Source organism: Dromiciops gliroides, chromosome 2, assembly GCF_019393635.1.
Source record: "Dromiciops gliroides isolate mDroGli1 chromosome 2, mDroGli1.pri, whole genome shotgun sequence".
NCBI lineage: Eukaryota > Metazoa > Chordata > Mammalia > Microbiotheria > Microbiotheriidae > Dromiciops > Dromiciops gliroides.
Window position 1 is genome coordinate 674,228,876 of NC_057862.1, and position 21,368 is coordinate 674,250,243.

Here is a 21,368-nt window from a genome sequence, read left to right on the forward strand (position 1 = left end):
AAGACAAAGGAAGAAAAAAAGAAAGAGAAAGAAAGGGAGAGAGCAAGAAAGAGAGAAAGAAAAAGGAAAGGAGAGGAAAGAAAAGAAAGGGAAAGAAAAAAGGTAAGATAGGTAGTCGAGCACTTTACAAGAGACTGACCCATGGTAGGGCAAGAAAAATGGAGAGCAATGTTGAGTCCCTAAAAAGGGACCTGATTTGTTGTTAAAAGGGCATAAAATTAGATCTCCTTCCTATCCTAATTTTAGTCTCTCAACATCCCCTCTCCCTCAGTCCTGCCCCAACATACAGAAAAGTATGCAATGTGACATGGAGAATCTTAATTCATTATGTCAGCAGCGAGTTGTCCTGGTTCTCACTCTCTAGGTCAATCTTAGTCAACATATTGCAATGCTAAATACTTCACATGTTTATGCACACAAGGCTATAAACACACTTCAGTGCTTTCCGGTAGCATTCCCAAGGTATTTCCTCCACAGACACAGATCCCAGACTCTACACGTTGGTAGATGGTCATAGTAATTTCCTATGACTATAATAAAAGGAACCAACCTTCTGTTAATGAGCCTCTCCATATACTTAGCGAGATTGGCCCTTAAATGCCCCATTCATCAGTGGTTTGCACCAGAACCCTTTCAACCTTGGTAAGATCTGTTAAAACTTGTGTTCCATTAGCATAGCTTGCAAAAAACCCAATGGCATATTAACATGAAACTAATGTATCAAGGTAAGATTTCACTAGACCTTTTATAGATACATGTATCTGTTTCTGTAACAGGATTAAGTGTTGACTACATCATGTGTAGCCCAGGTGAATTCTCTCTCTACCTGCTACTTTACTCATTAAGACGTTCCTTCTTATCCCAGTTTCTAAGACAAAGGTTATGATTTGGTATTTCCTCATAAAATACTAAAATTGCAGCACCTTATTGCTTAATCAATTAACTCTGAACTCTAATCCCAGTTTGTCAAATATTATTCATTAAATCATCTTTAGAAAACCTCTTCCCATATTTTTTTCTTTTTTTTTCCTCTGGATATATTAGAACTTGACATATCTTAGGCTTAAATAAACATCAGGGTTACCAATCAAAAACATATTTCCAGTACAACAAACACAAGTAATTATTTCCAATGTATCAGCTGGGACAAAGATCATAGTTATGGTCACTCTAATCAAGGCTACTATTTCTGGCTGTTCCTCAGTTCTGGAAATACAGTCCTACCATTTAGATCTCTTTGGATGCTAATCATAGTTTCTTGCCAAAAATTCTCTTCATAATGTTTCTTTTTGCGGGGGGGGCAGGGCAATGGGGGTTAAGTGACTTGCCCAGGGTCACACAGCTAGTAAGTGTTAAGTGTCTGAGGCCGGATTTGAACTCAGGTCCTCCTGAATCCAGGGACAGTGCTTTATCCCATAATGTTTCTTTGCAAGATGAGTTAAAACTCTCAGGAAAGAATCACTCAGCCCTTTCTCTCTTATCTCTGGAAGATTCCCTCCCACCATCACAGTTAAAACAGATTCCAAAATGGTAACTAAACTGGCAGTACCTGAAGATTCTATTCCCTCTTTTTTTTTTTTGAGGCAGTTGGGGTTAAGTGACTTGCCTAGGGTCACACAGCTAGTAAGTGTTAAGTGTCTGAGGCCGGATTTGAACTCAGGTACTCCTGACTCCAGGGCCGGTGCTCTATCCACTGCGCCACCTAGCTGCCCCAATTCTATTCCCTCTTAAAGACAATAGTAACAGTATCAATAGTTTCTGTGGAAGGGGCTATTGAAGCTAATAGATATTGATATCACTAAATATAAATAGATATATATTATAGACAGATGGAGACTAGAGATAGATAAAGATGTAAAGAATTATGCTTGAGAAATGGGAGTTATTAAAGGCTTTGAAAATATCCCCTTCCATCTCACCTAATGTGGAGTCTCTTTTTGCAGAGTCATTTGGATGTGGAAGAAATGATTGGATCATTTCTTCTTCTTCTTCTTCTTCTTCTTCTTCTTCTTCTTCTTCTTCTTCTTCTTCTTCTTCTTCTTCAGGCAATTGGGGTTAAGTGACTTGCCCAGGGTCACGCAGCTAGTAAGTGTCAAGTGTCTGATGTCAGATTTGAACTCAGGTCCTCCTGACTCCAGGGCCAGTGCATTATCCACTGCGCCACTTAGCTGTGCCTCCCTTTTTTTTACCCATTAATGTAATTCTAACTAAAGCATAGACTCATTGCAGCCCACCCCCTAAAATAGATAGGGAGTAGAGTGCTAGACAGATACCAAAAAAAGCTAATATCAAGAACAAAAGCAACGGGCAAGAAAGCAGGAAACCAAAGTGGACAGTTAGCAACAAGGTAATTCAGTGGCACAATGCCATAATTGTTTATTGAACCCTAAGACTTTCACTGTTTATTGGAGCTAGGCTCAGAATAGTACTGCAACTTTGCAAGACTGAAGAAGAGAAATCATCAAAGATTTCTAAGAAAGGAGAGAAAGTTCTCAGCTCCTGTTACTGAAGGTATGGATCCATTCTAGAAGTAAAGTGATATAATTTAGATGGTAAACTATTAGGCTTGGAGTAAGGAAAATGGGTATTAATTTTTGTCCCTGAAACGTATTAGCCATGAGTCCATGGACAAGTCATTTAACATTTCTAAACTTCACCTTCCTCTGGTTAATGAGGCTAATAATAACTTTAGGAATTGTCATACAGAACAAGGTGATCAGTGAAACTGAGTAGGTAAGTAAGAGTCAGGGGGGAAATCAAATCCAGTAGCCCAAGAACATAAATTACTTGGAGAAGGAGCCCTATTGAACAAGAATTGCTGCAATTATTAGAATGTAGTTTGGATCAAAGAAAATGGCTAGACCAGAATCATTTACTATATATCACAATAAGTTTCAAATCAATAAGTGAGCTAAATGTAAAAGGTCACTTTTTTTAAATGGAGGAAAAGAAATGTGTGCACCTTTCACAAGTTTAACTAATGGGATAATTCTTGGTCCGACCATTTTGGAAGACAATTTGGAATGATTTTTTAAAAACTAAAATAAATACCCATATCTTTTGAGAGATCTTCATGCTAGCTAACTGCCAAGGTTAATTAATGATAGAAATAAATGCCCTGCTTTCCTGGTTGGGCCGGTCTTCTGGAAGGTGCCAGCATGGGAGTCAACATCCGCCATAACAAGGGCCAGAAAGTCTGGCACAAGGAGCCCAAGAGCCAGGACATCTACCTGAGGCTGTTGGTGAAGCCCTACGGGTTCCTGGCCCATCGAATCAATTCGACTTTCAACAAGGTTGTGCTGAAAAGGCTGTTCATGAGCCAGACCAACCGCCCCCCGCCCCCGTCCCTGTCCCTGTCCCAAATGATCAGGAAGATGAAGCAGCCAGGCAAGGAAAAGAAGACAGCTGTGGTTGTTGGGACTGTGACCGATGATGTGAGGATCCAGGATGTCCCCAAGCTGAAGGTGTGTGCTCTTTGTGTTACTAGAAATGCCCAGAATCATATCCTCAAGGCTGGTGGGAAGATCCTTACCTTTGACCAGTTGGCCATGAGCTCACCCAAGGGCAAGGATACTGTCCTGCTATCTGGTCCCCAGAAGGGCCACGAAGGATACAGGCATTTTGGGAAAGCACCCGGCACTTCCCACAGCCACACCAAACTGTATGTCTAATCCAAGAGCCAAAAGTTCGAGCATGCCAGGGGCTGCCACACCAGCCGAGGCTACAAGAACTAATTCCCCTCCTCCTTGTTACATTAAAGATTTTTGGACAACAACAAAAAGAAAGGAAGGAAGGAAGGAAGGAAGGAAGGAAGGAAGGAAGGAAGGAAGGAAGGAAGGAAGGAAGGAAGGATTGTCCCAAATGATGACATCTTTAGGGTAAAATTGAGGGGTGAGAGGAACACACTGGGGGAGGGGGAAGGGCAGAGGTAGCATGGGGTGAAATCCCACATGAAAGAAACAGGAAAGGGCTTATGGAGTGGGGAAAGAGATGGGGGAGGAGCAGAGCAGTAAATGAATTTTAGACTCATCAGAATAGGCTCAAAGACCTTAATCTCATCAGAGTTGGCTCAAGGAGGGATTAGCACACACCCAATTGGGTGAAGTAATCTATCTAACCCTGCAGGAAAATAGGAGGGGAAGGGGATAAAGAGAAAGGGGCAAAAGAGAGGGGCAGATTGGGGGAGGGGACAGACAGAAGCAAATCCCTTTTGAATAGGGAGAGGGTGAAAGAAGACAGATAATAGAGTAAATATCATGGGGAAGGGAATTGGATGGAGGAAAACAGTTAACAATAGTAATTGTGGAAAAGAGAAAAGGGGAAAATTATCCAAAAATATTTATAGCAACTCTGTGGTGGCTAAGAATTAGGAACCAAGGAAATGTCTATCAATTGAGGAATGACTGAAGAAGCTGTGATTGTAGTGGAATGGCATTGTGCTATAGGAAAGGACAAACAGGATGATCCCGGAAAAACCTAGAAAGACTCATATGAACTGATGTATAGTGAAGTGAGCTGAACTGGGAGGACATTGTGCATAGTGACAACAGTATTGTGCAATGAGCAATTGTGAATGACTTAACTACTCAGCAATACAATTATCCAAGACAATCCCAAGGGACTAATGATGAAGCATACTATCCACTCTCATAGAAAGAACTGATAAAAAAGAGCACTTGTGGATTGTACATATATAACCTATATCAGATTGTTTGCTGTCTTGTGGAGGGGGGAGGAAAGAGAGGGAGGGAGAAAACTTTGAAACTCTAAATCTTATGAAAATAAATGTTGAAAACTACCATTGCATGTAACTGGAAAAAAATAAAATAAATGTCTGTTGCATTAAAAAAAAAAAAAGAAATGATGAACAGGTAGATTTCAGAAAATCCTGGAAAGACAAGTGCACTGATACTTAGTGAAGCAAAGTGAAGCAAGCAGAACTGGGAGACAATTGTACACAGCAACAGCAACATTATATGATGATCAGTTGTGATAGGCTTAGCTCTTCTCAGGATTACAGTGTTCCAAGACTATATATATATATATATATATATATATCCCAAAATATTAAAGGTAACTTTTTCTTTTGCGGGGCAATGGGGGTTAAGTGACTTGCCCAGGGTCACACAGCTAGTAAGTGTCAAGTGTCTGAGGCCGGACCTGAACTCAGGTATTCCTGAATCCAGGGCCAGTGCTCTATCCACTGCGCCACCTAGCTGCCCCAAAAGGTAACTTTTATAGTAACAAAGCACTGAAAACAAGATAGATACAAATCAACTGGGTACTGGATAAACAAATTATAGCATGTAAATATGATAGAATAGTATTATCCTTTAAGAAATTAGGAAAAGGAGAAATTTTTCTATGAACAGGGGAAGAATTCTTTGAACTGATACAGAGTGAAGTAAGTAGAGCCAGGAAAATCAATATAAAAAGTGATAGGGGCAGCTAGGTGGCGCAGTGGATAGAGCACTGGCCCTGGATTCAGGAGTACCTGAGTTCAAATCCGGCCTCAGACACTTAACACTTACTAGCTGTGTGACTCTGGGTAAGTCACTTAGCCCCAATTGCCTCATTAAAAAAAAGTGATAAAAATAGTAAAATAACAAAGAACAATAAAATGAAATTAATCATGGTATAATAATAATTACTCTGGAGAAAAGGTGAGAAAATGTATCTTCCTCTTCTTGAAGTAATATGGACTCTTGCTGTGGCATAATTACAGACATGGTCATTGTGTCAGTTGGATTTGATGTGGGCTGAATTTAGGGTGATCAAATTGATCGTGAGGTATCCCAAAAGAATTACAAAACACAGTGACTCAGTTTCCCAAGTTTTATTGAAAGATTGTTGACCACAGGGAGAGAACCAAAAGGAATATAGAAAAGTATTTCTCAAATAGGGAAAGGAAAGAGTTATATTTACTGTATGGATAAATTGATTATCAGTCTCATTATAATAATCTCCATCTTAGGGAGGTACAGGGGAGAGCCTATACTAATTTGGAGTTCCTGGGGGCTGAAGCCAACCCCTGAGACAGGTACCTTTTTCTGTGGAGGTGTATTTTGGGGGGTTATATGTCATAAAGTGAATCTGGGGACAAATTTGGCCTTTTCTACACGTCTCTTTCTGATTCCCATGACTGGTTTCAAAATATCTTCATTTTTCATTAGAATTTCTATACCCTGTCTTGTGTCTCATTGTGTCTCATTGTTATAGTTTTAGGTCTTCATGGCTGCCCTCCCTATTTCCTGTTATGGGTACTGATTTTTGTGGGTAAGAGAACTTAGTATCCTGACTTGTAAGTTATCCATTAACTGGGGTCTGAATCCCTCTTAGAGCTCATATCTGAATTAGAGCTTGGGTCTTAGGTTTTTCTGTTAACCCCTTTTTCTTCCTATATCATCCCCCCCTTTTCATATACCCCAGGAAAAAGGACGATGATAATTTCTTCTGTTACTGCTTCCTGCCGAGTGGGGGCAACATAGGGGCCTATGGGCGTCTATGAATTGGGGGAGAACTAGGAGCTAGTGTTATTAACCCCTTTTTGCCTCCTACATCAGATTTGCTGAACTTTGTTTTCTTTGTTACAAAGGAAGCCTCATGGGATAAAGGAAGGAGTGGCATATTCAGAAATAACATAAAAGCAAAAGCCACCAACACTTTTTTTTTTTTTACAGTTTGCCAATAAACTTTTCATCAAGGATACTTTCGACATATTCATACACCACTGTCATAAAGATTCTATAGAGTTGAGAAAGCCAACATTCAGATCAGTAGTTTCTGATGCCTTCTAAACTACCTCGAAAGTTTAAAAATATTCAAAAATTCATTAACTTCAATCTAAGTGCCCTACTATCTTCAAAGCATTGTGTTACCAGGCACCAGGGATATAAACGCAAAAATAGAAACTGTCCCTGCTGTCAATGACATTAGTTCTACATATGGAATAAAGTGTGTACTCAAATAAATAAATACATAATATATAGATTGGGGTGGGAAATAGGGACAACATTCAAGATTAAAAGAATTAGGAAATGATTCATGAAGGAGCCTTAAAAAAATGAGCCTTGAAGGAATCTAGGACTTTAGACATAGGGAACAGACAAAGGCAGGGAGTCGGGAAATAGAATGTTGAGTAGGGCAGAGGAGGGAGCAAGTAGGCCAGTTTGACTGGAACACAGAGTGTGTGAGGGGGTGTAACATGAAATAACTCTAGAAAGACAGGCGTGAGCCAGATTGTTCACTACTTTAAATGCCATCTGTGAGTGTCTTCATTCCTTTGGAATATTCCCATCTTTGAGATGTCTTAGAAATTGATCCCTGAGTGACTAAAATTGTGCCATCTCCACCTCAGATTTTTTTGTGTGTGTATTTGGTAAGTCCACCTATTATTTCCGATTTCACCTTAAATGAAATTCTCATTTTATTACAAAGGACATTGGATACTGAGGTTATAGAGGCAAACTCGAGTGCAGAGGGTAGGTTGTACTACAATCACAGCATAGATGCAGTCTATATCTTTATCTCATTATAAATCATCACCTTGCCCTGACCACTACCACCAACTGAACCTTGTTCTCATTTTCCCTATGTCTGAGGACATCTCTATCCTTCCTGTCACTAAGGTCTGAAACCATAGATTCTTTCTTGATTCTCTACTATCTCTCACCCTGCCCAACCCAATCATTTACAAAATATATAGCCTCTCTCAAAAGAAGACAGTGCTGCTATTTATGTTCAATTACCTGTCCTTGCTTTCATATTTCTTTGTTTAAAAGTCAGAGAATGAATTCCCTGTGCATCCACATCAGTTTCTTTAGACAACACCCCCTTTCTTTCCTGAAATTGTCTCTCTTTGTTTCTGCCAAATGTCAGCCTTCACAGAATTTTCCATCACTCCTGAGGTGACTTATTTTAGGCTATAGGATCGTCCCTATCCTCCCTCTGAATTTTTCCTTTCTTTGAAACCTGCTATGCTAAAATCTAAATGGCATACCCAAAGATTGAATAGTCATTCTCCCTCTACTTCAAAGTCCCTATCACTTCTTTGTCAGCAACAAGTTCTTTCTTGCTGCTGAGGTTCAGATGCAGAAGAGAATTTCCTCCTATTTATCCATCCACATTTTGAGAGGTGAAATTGTCATTAAGACAAGTGAAGGAAATGTCATCTTCTGCACGTAGGATTGAAAGAGAGCTCCAGAAGTAGTCTAAATAATTGAAGCTCTACCTCCCCATCCCTACTATATCATGTCTCTATCCCAGACCTGTGATTTATTTACCAAACACATCTTCTCTTGGTTTTTTCTTTCCAGACAATCTATATTATACTCTCCTGAAATCATAGCTTCTTTTTCTGCTTCCATTCATCTTTACCCAAATAATTTCTCTTGATTTCTCACTCTAGTTCTCTCTTGCTATTCCTCTACTAGCTTTTAATTTCCTATTAGCCATCTTTTGCTGTGTTTTTCTGATCCAAAACTTATGGGACAATGGGTAAGCATTGTCAATGCTTTAGGCAACTCTTCAAGATTATAAGTTGCAAAAAAAAAAAAATTAAGTGTTTACCTGCATTAATAAAATGATTTTTCCTACCCCCCCTTATGGCATTTATGGTATCTAACTTGGCTATGATACATGGGTTCCTTTCTACCAATTTCCCTATCACACTTCACACATATAAACATGCATACACATTTATTTTTTTTTAATTTAAAATTCATTTGGTTATTTGACAGACTCAAGGCAAACATATTTTCCCCAAATCCTTTGCAGGCATACTCTATCTCTGACCAAGATGTTATAAGATTTGGGGCCTAGGGTCATGTTCATATAAGACTGACATTTGACCCAATGAGTACGGATCTCAGTTCTTTGCCTGGGCATTTGTTCTTTCACTTTAGATGAAAGTTAAAGACTACAAGTCTGTGAGTTTTCAAAGGCCAAGAGATGAAGGCTCCAGGAATATGGGAGGCCAGAAGCTGAATTCATTCTGAGTTTTGTAGTCAGCCTAGTACCAATGCCTTTAGGATCAAGGAGCAATCTAGGTGCTGTGGAACTCAGTCTAGCAGATAAAGGGCTTTATGCAGCATTTAGACTAGAACCTGATGGTACCAATGCTATTTAGAAACTACTTTCAGTCTGAGCCCACTTTTTTCCTGAGACTGAGGCGATATATGGTTGTGCCCTCAAGGTGCTGGAGGAATATATTTGTACTTTCCTTAACTGTGAGGGTCCTCCCCTCCCAGACTTCCATTTGGGGCCTCCATTCTTACCAACACTTTAATCACCAAATGGGTTTTGCCTCCGACAAACTGAGTTTAAAAAGGCCAAGGTCTCCCACTGCATCCAGGGCCATCTCCAGTCATACGGATCTTGCCACTAGGCCCAGATGGTTCCAGAGGAGAGAGTGAGGCAGGTGACTTTGCATAGCCCTGCCACACTTAAATCTAATTCACTTGCAAGTCAAGACATCATCCTCCAGATGTCATTGGTCCTCTTTAAGAATGAAGGATGGGGGGGGGGAGCTAAGTGGCACAGTGGATAAAGTACTGGTCCTGAATTCAGAAGGACCTGAGTTCAAATCCGGCCTCAAGCACTTGATACTTGCTGGCTGTGTGACCCTGGGCAAGTCACTTAACCCTCTTTGCCCCACAAAAAAAAAAAAAGAATGAAGGACAAACAACAAACAATGTATGAAGTAAATATCCTTTTGTAAAAGCTAATTGATGTTAATTGGTTGAATTAAACTTGGATGCTCATCATTTGTTGCTAACAGTAAGACAGGAAATAGGGACTTGAACTGATAGCATTAGAAAAACAGCCCCCAACCCTTCAGAGGTTTCCCTAGAAACCTAAGGAAGAAATAAAGCCAGCCTTGCTCAGAGCAACTGAGGTCAGAGAATACTCACTACTGACACAGACTCAAAGTCATGAACCTAAGAGAGCTGGGGACCAGGAGCTGAGCCACAAAAAAGTGCAAAGCAGGGTATGATGCCCTTGGAGTGGGGCCAATCTTAACAAGCAGTGTGAAAGCACACTAGCTCTGGAGTCAAAAGACCCTGGTTCAAATCCCATATTTGATGCTTAATGTGTGTGACCTTAGGTCTACGCCTCAGTTTCCTTAATTGTAAGATGAGGGAGTTGGACTTACATGGCTTCACTATTCCTTCTAACTCAAGATTTCTGGTGCTATGAGCACCAAGAGGCAGACTTCCTGCATGATATCTAGGTGCAGTATGGACAGAGGGCCAGGTTAGAACTGAGCTTGGAACTTTTCTTGGATACTTGCTAGCTGGGGAACCCTGGACAAGTCTTCATCTCTACGAGCCAGGACTCCCTTACCTCTGCCTGGAAGAGGTATTACTGAATAGCCTCTAGGTTCCCTTCCATCTTAGAACCTATGACCTTTGGTATCACAATCAATGGGAAGCTGGTTCAAAGTTTGATGTTTATTGAGCATTCAAATAAATGCCTTTGATGCCTCCCTGCTGTAAGGGCTGGAGAGGACTGAACTACAGGTTATCTGCCACTGGATTGTTGATTCAGGAGATTAAGGAGGAGCTCAGGCTGGGGAGCCTACACATTGCTACTACTTGCTTTTATGCCCTTCTAATGGTCTGATCAAAGGCCCGGGAAACAACTGCTGAAGTAGGTGTGTAGAGTGTCATGCACAAGGAACAGCAATGGGCCTGGTGTCACTGGATCCTAGAGTGTGTGGAGGACAGTAAAGCACAAGACAACTGGAAAGGTTGCTCCCTCCGGACCCTAACAGATCTCCTGTCTTGTGTATTCCAGAACACTTTTAGGGATAATTTTTGAGGGCATCAGATTTTATAAGAAGTCATGTCAAGGCACTTATTGGCCATGTCACTTTAATCATGCTGGGAAGGCTTAGAGTCCCAGGCCACTAGTGTGTGGCATGTCTCTTTTAGGAGATCCAGCTACACTAAAAGTGAGGAGGCTTATACCCCCAGGTTGGCCCCAAGATAATCAATTAATCAGTCAATAAAGATGTACCAGGCATTATGCTAAGCACTGGGGATGCAAATGGAGCAAAAGATAGTCCTTGCCCCCAAGGAGCTTACAATCTAATAAGAGAAACAACATGCAAACAAATATATATGGAGCAAACTCTCTCTCTCTCTCCCCCTCTCTCTCCCTCTCTCTCTCTCTCATATATATGATAAATAAGAAATAATTAAGAGAAGGAAGGCAGTAGAATTAAGGAGAGCAGGGTTGGGGAAGGCTTTCTGTAGAAGGTAGAATTTTAGTTGGGACCTAAAGGAAGCCAGAGATGTCAATAGTTCCAGTAGAGGAGGGAGCCCATTCCAGGCATGAGGGAGTGGCCAGAGAAAATACCCAGAGTCAAGAGATGGTGTGTCTTATTTTTGGAATAGGCAGGAGGCTAATCTCAAAGGTAACCAATTTTTGACAGCCCTAGAAAAGCAGCTTCTATGGTGTTGAGGAATAGCACTCTGTTCCAGTGGAGGAATTTCCCGTGATGACAAATTAGAAGTACTTAATTTATTATTAAATTGTCCTTAATCCAGGTTTTCAGACAATGCTTGCTCAAAGTTTTTGGCACAGATCTGACTTCCTAAAACATTCAACCTTGACTCTGCCCCTTTGTGGAAAGGGTCACCTTTCCATCCAAAGCCCCTTCAAATTCTTAAATCCTATGATACCTAGATATTGCTACCCCCATTCAATAGATAAGAAAAGCGAGACCCAGAAGGGTGAAATTATTTAGCCCTGGCCACATAGGAACGGAACTGGGGTTTAAACCCCAGTCTCCTGACTTGCCTCCTATCACACTGCCAACATCTTCATGGACATTCTAATAAGAGGAGTCAGACTTTACTTTAGGCCACTTCAAGGCACTTATCAGACATCTCTCATTAATTCTGTCCTTTGCATCCTAGGTTTATCATGATAGCCACAGGGAAATTTGCCTGAAACAAAGCAGAAGTTCCTTCTGGAAGACAGCACTAATACTTGGTTCCATAATTGGATTGGCCGAGGATAAATCAAATGTAACTAAATACAATTTTTTCCCTTTAAAAAATGGATGCTATCTTGCTTGGCAGGCAGAGGAGGTTTTTCCCTGCTGGACATCATGACCACTAGCTGTCTCTGATCCCCATCTATTTTTTACATACTTTTATTTTTCTGTTGTTTGTCTCCTCCAGCTGAAGGTCACAGCGTGATGGGGTGGAAACTTGAGTTGTTATGATGTTGGCTTGTTTGGTAAAAAAAAAAGGCTGAGATTTTCAGCGCCCAGAACAAAGGGACAGATCCAGTAAGCCTTACTCTGCCTCCATTCCACATTTATCAAGCATCTAACATGTATGTATGGGTCAGACCCTGTGCTATGCACTGAGGACCCAAACCAAAAACAAAATAGTCCCCAGGCTAAAGAAGCTTGCCTTCTTCTCTGAGGAAACTGCATGAACACAGGAGAGTAAAGTCAAGGGAAACTGAGGGAGGCAACAACTTGGGGGAGAGAAGGAAGGAGAGATCAGGGGAGGCTTCTTGGAGAAAGTGGCACCTGAACTAGGCCCTGAGGGAAGCCAAACTGAGAAGTTATGAAGGAGGATGGCTTGGGACAAAGCAGAGAGATGGAAGATAATCTAACTATAATCAATCAACCACCAATGACTTAGCCCTTACTATGTGCCCCCCACCCAGGGGAATGGGTAGTAGTGTAGTGGATAGAGCATGGAGCCTGGAGTCAGGAAGACCCATCTTATTGAGTCCAAACCTGGCCTCAGACACTTCCTAGATGTGTGATCCTGGACAAGTCACATAACCCTTTGTGCCTCAGTTTCCTCATCTGTAAAATAAGCTGGAGAAGGAAATGGCAAACCACTCCAGTATCTCTGCCAAGAAGCCCCAAGTGGGGTCAAAGAGACTGAAATGACCAAACAACAGCAGGAGGTTGCAAAGACAAATAAACAGTTCCTGTCCTCCAAGATCTTGCAGTCTAGTTGCATAGAAATACCTAGAGGTACACAGACAACAGGTACATTAAGATTTACATAGAGCAAGTAGAAGGTATCCATGTGAAGGGAAGGCTGGAGTAAGTGAGGAAGAGATGAAAAAAGTCCTCCTGCAGATGGTACTGTTTGATCTGAGCATTGAAGGCAAACCAAGCTTCTGGAAGGTGGGGATAAGGAGGGACAGCATGTCAGGCATGGGGTACAGCCAGTGCAGAGGCATGGAGAGGGGAGATGTAACCTCATGGATGAAGAAGCATGGAGGTCAGAATGTCTGAGCTGTAGAATGTATGGCAGGGGAGCAGCTAGGTGGTGCAGTAGATAGAGTACCGGCCCTAGAGTCAGGAGTACCTAGGTTCAAATCTGGCCTCAGACACTTAACACTTACTAGCTGTGTGACTCTGGGCAAGTCACTTAACCCCAACTGCCTCACAAAAAAAAAAAAAAAAGAATGTATGAAAGGAAAGACTGTGCTAGAAGATTAGAAAGATAAGGAGAAGGAAGTTTGGAAAGAACTTTTGAATGGTAAACAGAGGCGTTAGACTGGGGTTCTCTGAGTGTAGCATGACATGGTCAGACCTACCCTTTAGGAAAAACACCTTCTGAAGGGAAATGTAGGACTTGGAGAAGAAATTCTAATTCTAATTACAGGCAAAATCAAAATATAAATAGATCTTTTTGGAGGAATGCAGAAAGGCAGTACCAGAATAATGGTAACCAAGGTCCCTCTCAGAGGGGGGCACAGGATTGACAAGACGAAGGGGAGGAATGGAACATAGATAATGAAAGCAACATATTCCCAGATCCGGATTTTTTTAATGCACTTGTACCAGTCCATTCACCTCCCCAGAGTAATGAACCACAACATCTAGAACAAAAATTTTGTAAAGGGAAAGTAACATGAGAGAAGGACAGAATACATAGAAACTCCAATGCAAGGGCCAGCAAAAACTCACTTGAGGAGTTTGGATTTTGTCCTAGAAACAACGCTGAGATTTCTGAACAGAAACAGGGCATCTTCAGGCATGGGATTTAGGAATGTGATTTTGGCAGATGTACGGAGGATGAATTAGAGAGAAGAGGCATGGAAAGCAACTAGGAAGATTTTGAAAGTCCAGGTGAGAGGCGATGAGGGCCAGAAGGAGGGTGATGGCAACTGGCCTGCTCGTGGCAGTGGAGAGAAGGGGGTGAATATGAGAGACATTATGGAGATAGAATTGACAAGGTTTGGTAACTGATTGAACACGACTGGTGAAATAGAAGGAAGACACAAGGATGCCTGAGTTGGAGTCTGGCCTCTGATATTTCCTGCCTGTGTGATAGCAAGCCAATCATTTAGCCTTTCCTAGGTCTAAGTTTCAACTGTAAAAGCAGTAAGTTGGATTATCATGTCTCTGGGGTCTCTTGCAGCTCTAAATCTATGAGCTTCAATTACAGATTGTGAATAAAATGATGACTTTCTCAACAAAAATCAGAATCTGGAGAAAGAGCAGATTAAAGAGCAACGAAATGAATTCTGTTTTGGACAGATTGAATTTAAGATGGACAAGGAGACCTGCCTTCAGTCCTCATCCTCGCACCACGAAATGGGCTAATGGGAATGACAGTGACCCTAGGGAGAGAGAGAGACAGTCTCTGTTCTCTGAGAGCCTGAGGTCTAGCAAGGAAAATAGTCTCTGCCCTCAGAGATCTCAGCTCTTAAGAGGGAGAAATAGCCCCTGCCTTGTTGAGAAGAATAGGTCAGATTCCTAGAGCTCTTTAAGGATTACAAAGGACCTTGTATATGTTATTCCTCAAGATAAATGCCGTTTTTACCCCCATATTACAAATAAGAAAAATGAGTCTGAGAGAGGTAAAGTGATTTGCCCAGGGTTAAACAGCTAGTCAGTATCTGAGGGAGGATTTGAACCCAGGTCTTCCTGACTCCAGGTCTAGGACTCTATCCACTGTACCACCCAGGTACCCAGAAAGAACTCTGAGTTGGCACTTCATTCCCGTTAATGATATTTCTCTCAGCAGAAAGCTAAGTGGAGTTAGACTGAAAATAAGGGCAATTGCAGTTGTGTGAACAGGCCGTCTGGATGACTCTTGACAAAGGAACTCCATCAAATAACCAGAGTTAACCACACAGAATCACAGAATTTCACTGTGTCCATGCTGGACAACCCTTCTCCATCATTACCAAGAAGTGGCCCCCAGACCTTCACTGATGTCTGCTAGGAGCCTGGCTTTTGAAGTCCTTCCTGCCAAGCCCCTTCCTGCCCTTCTTATGCTTGACCTCCATGACATCCCCTGGAGGCCTAGAGAGCCCAGCCTCCTCACTGGGTCTCCCCCTCCCAACCCAGGCTTTTCCACTGGCTGTCCCCTATACCTGGCACATCCTCCCCCCTCATCAGCACCTCTCAGCTTCCCTGACTTTTTTCAGGACATGACTCCTGGACATAGACCTCTTGTAGAAGGTGGGATGGGAGCTATGACCCCAACTATAATTCCTTCCCTCTGAGATTCCCTCCTATCCATTCTGCGTACATCTTCCATGTGCATAGCTCTTTACATGTGGGGTCCCCACTAGATTGTGAGCCCCTTTGGGGCAGGGCCAGAGTTGTTGCCCTTCTTGGTATCCCCAGTGCATTAACAACTCACCTGGCACATAGTAAGTGCCTACTAAGTGCTTGTTAACTGACTCCCTCTAGAGGAGGCCCTTTCCGCCTTTGGATAGATTTCTATTCTCTTTGATGCTAGTTCTAGTTGCTGGGCTCAGGCAGAACAAACATAACCTTTCTCTTTGCTGGGACAATCCTTCCCAAGCCTGAATTGCAATTGAAACTTACTACGTGATAGCACAACCCCGAGCTTGGGGCCTGCTGGGATGAGGTATCTGGAGGAAGGGCTTTTATCCCTATAAAGATTATCTCAAATTGAGGACTTCTCAGTGACAGAGGGCACTTCCCAAAGGCCGAGCTAGGTTATGAGAAATATAACCCATAGAGAGCCAAATCTCTGCTTTCAATCCATAACAGAATTCAACTTTTTCAGGCAGCAAAATGACTTCTCAGAAGTCATTAGAATGGACTGTGCCCTGTGGGTCATTTTCTTTAAAAGCATCAAATGCATGATTGCTGTAAATGTAGACCATAACTAGCTAACTTTTGTACTTGAAGCAAAAACCAACCAGAGAATATAGCCTAGAGAGGTCTGGCCTTGGAGTGAAGAAGATCTGAGTTCCAATCCTGACTCAGAAACTTTCTAGTGGCATAGGCCGGGTTAAGTTTTCTCAGCCACAGTTTCCTCATCTCTAAAATGTAGATCACAATAGAATCAACCTCTCAAGGTTGTGTGAAGATCAATAGGGATAGAGACTGACTCTATGATTTCATGGGTAAAAAGAACTCCCCAGTCAGCAAGGTGGTGCAATGGATAGAGCACTGGGCCTGGAGTCAGGAACACTAATCTTCCTGAGTTCAAATCCCACCTCCCACACTTACTAGCTATGTGATCCTGGGCAAGTCACTTAAATCTGTTTGCCTCAGAGCAGCTAGGTGACACAGTGGATAAAGAACCAGCCTAGATTCAGGAAGACCTGAGTTCAAATCTGGCCTCAGACACTTGACACTGACTAGCTGTGTGATCCTGGGCAAGTCACTTAATCCTCATTGTCCTGCAAAAAACAAAAAAATCTGTTTGCCTCAGTTTCCTCATCTATAAAATGAGCTGGAGAAGGAAATAGCAAACTGCTCTAGTATCTTTGCTAAAAAAAAAAGTTGGATCATGAACAATTGTACATGACCGAACAACCACAAAGGGTTGTACAATCCTTGGGATTGAGGATGTATATTTTACATATTATTCTCTGCCCCATAACTCAGTGTACCCCAAGCAAGTACTTTGCTTGTCTTGCCTCTGTTACAGCTCTCTATGTCACCTTTCTTTCTGGACGTTTTGATATGGACCCTCCAACTTGGAGAAGGTCATCTCAACCCTTTTCCATCTCAGATCCATCAATCAAAAAAACCAAGGTTCCAATCTTCCTCCTTTTCTTACTGCGTGTCCTTGTGCAAATAGCATCACTTCCCAAGGCTTCCATCTCCTCATTTGTCCAATGAAGGGGTTGGGCCAGCTCATCCCCAAGGTCTCTTCCAATTTCCAGCCTCTGTACCTCAAGGATCTCCACCATAGCAACCAATGCTTGCTTCTTCTTCTTCCATAAGCATTGACAATCCTGGCAAGAAGTGCCAACAGGACCCATAGGTGCTGATTTGTTCTCGCTTTCCATTTGTTGTTCTCCCAGATGCTGCAATCATCCCACAAATATCCGATTCATCCTCAGTATGACAGTCAGGGTCGATCTGATGAGCTAAGTGTAGGTTTTAGTGGTTGGCAGTGGCCTTTGGTGGCCTCAACAATTCCCCAGTGCTACCTCACCATTTACATCCCTCCAGATCTGCAATGTCCTCTATAAAGTCAGCCCCATTTCACTGACAAAACAGACAGTGAGTTTTACTGATTCACCCTGCAGGTGCTTCTGAGATTTCAGAAAGAAAACTCTCTGAGCCCAGACTGAGTAAACACTATACCCATTGGTGGGTTTTTTTTTAAATTTTATTACATAGAAAGATTGATTCCAAAAATTCTCATCAGCTCAAATGACATCTGGAGACAAGAAATAGACTCTGGGTGCAATCTGGGTAGCAGGGCTACCACGCTCTGAGATGGAGACAGCTGCCGATAATACCAGTCCTTGGGAGGACATCCGCCATTCTGCTACTCCCAGTTTGCCTCTAGCAACTCATACAAGTAGATATACCCCAGAACTTTGGGCTGATGCTCTCTGGATTTACTTTTATGCTTAAATCATACACCTGAGTGTTTTGACAGGAAGAAAAGCATTAAAGGCAGGTCATATGTCACTGTAGCAGAGACACATTGCACTGCACAGTCCAGCTATCTGGGCAGCTTTCCCTATGATTGTGTTCCTCTTCTACTATGGAATCCTGGGGGAAAACTCATAAATTGGCCCATTCTTTAAGCTGCTTGATACGTTGGCCCAGACTATGCCAAAGGGCTGGGCATGGATGACTAACAGGCTTAGGGGCATTTCACATCTTCAATAACACTTTCTCAGTCCCTTCCTCATCCATCAAACATGCTTGTGTCTCATAGGTCAGAGGCCCTTGGCATTCAGTGATCACATACCATAAAATGGAAGGCTGCTGTCTTTCTGTTACCTATTCAAATGGCCCGGCTTGCTATCCTCTTGTAGATTTCGGATGGCCAAAACCCCCAACTAAACCAGCCAACTCATTCTTCATCCCTGTTTGGTAAAGAATCAGGTTACAGTTAAATCGAGGGCAGAGGCACTCAGAGCAAGCATGTGGAGAGAAATATATCCCTCACAATGAATAAGCTCTCTTCCTTTATAGAGGTGCCATATTAACTTGATATAACAGTGAAATGCTTGGAGTTGATGCTTTCTGAAGTGAACACATCAAAAGAAACAGTGCTGCTTTGTTCCTAAGGAATCTTCCATGAAATGTAACTGGAACGATGGAGACTCTCTAGGGCTCTCTGAGAGTCCATGATTCATACTCTAGAGGCTATGGCTATCAGCCATCTACCCCCTTCCTGAGCTACTATTCCCTGGTGTTCCATTAGCCTCACCAAATAGCCACATTTGTCTTTCAGAACCCTGCAGTTAGGAGCTTACTCAGAGGTGTGGAACATCTGAGAAGGCTCCATTCAATCCAATTCATTTCAACCAACATTTATTAGGCACTTAGTGTATGCAGCATGCCCATAGCAGTGGGTACACACCACAGGGAATAGCATCAGAAATGGAGATTATCCCAACTTCTGGAGTAATGGGAGGACATGAAGCTTTATTATATATGGTTGAGTCGTAGAAAGAAGAAGAAGAGGAAAAGGAGGAGGAGGGGGGAAGGAGGAGGAAGAGGAGATGGTACAGTGGATAGAGTACCTGTCCTATAGTCAGGAGGAGCTGAGCTCAAATTCAGCCTCAGATACTTACTAGCTGTGTGAACCTTGTCAAATCACAACCCCAATTGCCTCACTCACACACACACACACACACACACACACAAATTTAAATGATGCTTCCTGATGCTTCCTCCTAGCTTTGTGACTATAGGCAAGTCACAAACTATCTAAGTCTCAATTTCCTCTTTGAAAAAAAGGGGTATTCCTTCCTGCCTCAGCCACTTACTAGCTGTATGATCCTGGGCAAGTCACTTAACCCCAGCCTCAGTTATTCATCTATAAATTGGGAATAATAATAGCATCTACTTCACAGGGTAGTTATAAGGATCAAAAGAGAGTGCATGCAGAATGTTTTGTAAACCTTTTACATTTCAGGGATTGTTGGAATAATACCAGCAATCCATGAATCACAGGATGGTTGTGAAGAAAGTGCTTTTTATAGATAATGGAATTGTTATTATTAGTAATAAATCAAATCAGTCTGGAGTTGGATGTTTCAGACTCTGTTTAGGACTGAGGCAAGGGACAGCAACTGAGGACTCAAGGCCCAAGAAACTGTGACTGCCAAGGCTGCCTTGGGTAGGTTGTTACTTAAGTGAGGATCAGCAATCTGTTCTGTAAAGCTATACATCGATAATATTATCGTAATGGTGTTCATGCATTCATTCACTCAACAAGAATTTGTAGACCATAAAGTCACAGAATTTGAGAGCTGGAAGGGAAATCAATGGCCATCTAATTAACCCATGCATCAAAAGGATGTTCAACTGGAACATACCAGACAAGCTTCTGATCAAAGAACCCAAGAAGGTAACATCTACCACCCCTCTAGACTGCCCATTCCACTCTGCTTATTCATGTCATTATCTTAGGGACTAGACTGGGCATAAGATCTAGACAACAGAAATAAGTAATTAAAATAATAACAAATAATCAATCCTTATTAAGCACTTGCTATGTGTCAGGTACTACATGAAATACTTCATAATACTATCTCATTTGATCTTCACAACAATCCTGAAAGGTGGTGGCTATTTTTACCTCCATTTTTACAGATAGGAAAATGAGGAAAATAGATTTTTTAGTGACTTGCCTAGGGTCATACAGTTAATAATAACTGCCCCTTATGGGTGAGTTTAGACAAGCCATTCCCTCTCCCTGGGCCTCAATTTACTCAACTGTAAAATGAATAGATTGGACCAGTTGATCTCCAAGGTCTCTTACAGCTTTGTGAATCTATACAGTTTATGAATATCTCATAATGAATGATGCATTCCCAGTCTGATGGGATTCTATTATCACTCAAGTCTACTTTTAATTATACATCAATTAAAAGCTATAAAGATAATAATCAAGCCCCATAATATATAGGAGACATTCTATTGAGCTGAAAATACTTAACTGTGGCTGGTAAAAGCCCTCTTGACAGTGAAGAACATTATATGTTCATTATAGCTTCATTGTTTTTATCCTGCAGAATTTTCCCAGAACTATTTTGCTTCTCTTTCATTTTTTGTTTTTAATAACATTTTATTTCCCCCAATTACATGTAAAAGTAATTTTGCTTCCCTTTTGAAGCCAAATTAATGTAGTCATGACCTAGTTGTATCAGTAAAGTGGGAAAAGCCAACATGCCTATCAAAGGGGAGACCAACAGCTGGCAGGAGCATCATCGATCATCTAACCCAAGCCCCTCCTTTGACAGATAAGGAAACTGACATGCACAGAGGTCAACTGAGCCTCTATAATGTTGAAGGAGTTCCCTATACCATAAAATCATCCATTCCCCATCCTTAGCCAGCAATTCTACAAACATTGATTAAGCACCTATTCCACTGGATTAGGCATTGTGGAAGCAAAGACAAAATGAGTTATCCCTTCCACATTGTGACTTTCCCCCTTGTGGTTTCGCTATACTAATTAAATGGAATTTGGGGAGGAGTTTTGTGGAAGCTACACATAACACTGAAGGCCAGTAGATGACACAGAAAGTTTAGAAACACAGAAATGTAAAAAAATTATGTATAGTATTGTATAATATCAAGATAGTTTATGTCTTAATGCCATAATAATTCTAACTTCTTTTCTGGTATGAAGGGAGAGCCAAAAAATTTTCCAGATCTCAGGGTGCCACACCCCAAACCCCACAATGTGGAAGAAATAACTGTAGTTCCTGTTCTCAAAAAGCCTACATTCTATTAGAAGAAATCCAATATGTACTCAGACAAGTAAATATCAGAGGGGAGAGGGGAGGAAGAAAGGGAGGAAGAAAATTTGGAACTCAAATTTTTTTTAATGAATGTTAAAAACTGTTTTTACATGTAATTGGGAAAAATAAAGTCTTATTAAATATGTTAAAAATATCAGATCATTTGG

General features: G+C 41.6%; 1 protein-coding gene across 1 annotated transcript; it reads left to right on the forward strand.

Moving 5' to 3' along the window:
• The first annotated feature begins 3,158 nt into the window (after nucleotides 1–3,158).
• Nucleotides 3,159–3,671, forward strand: LOC122742963 (60S ribosomal protein L18-like). Its single transcript, XM_043987570.1, has one exon. The coding sequence runs from the start codon at nucleotides 3,159–3,161 to the stop codon at nucleotides 3,669–3,671; it is 513 nt and encodes a 170-aa protein (XP_043843505.1).
• The last annotated feature ends 17,697 nt before the right edge of the window (nucleotides 3,672–21,368 follow it).

Coding starts and splice junctions, on each gene's coding strand:
- LOC122742963 (XM_043987570.1), top strand. CDS start 3,159: ATGGGAGTCAACATCCGCCATAACAAGGGCCAGAAAGTCTGGCACAAG.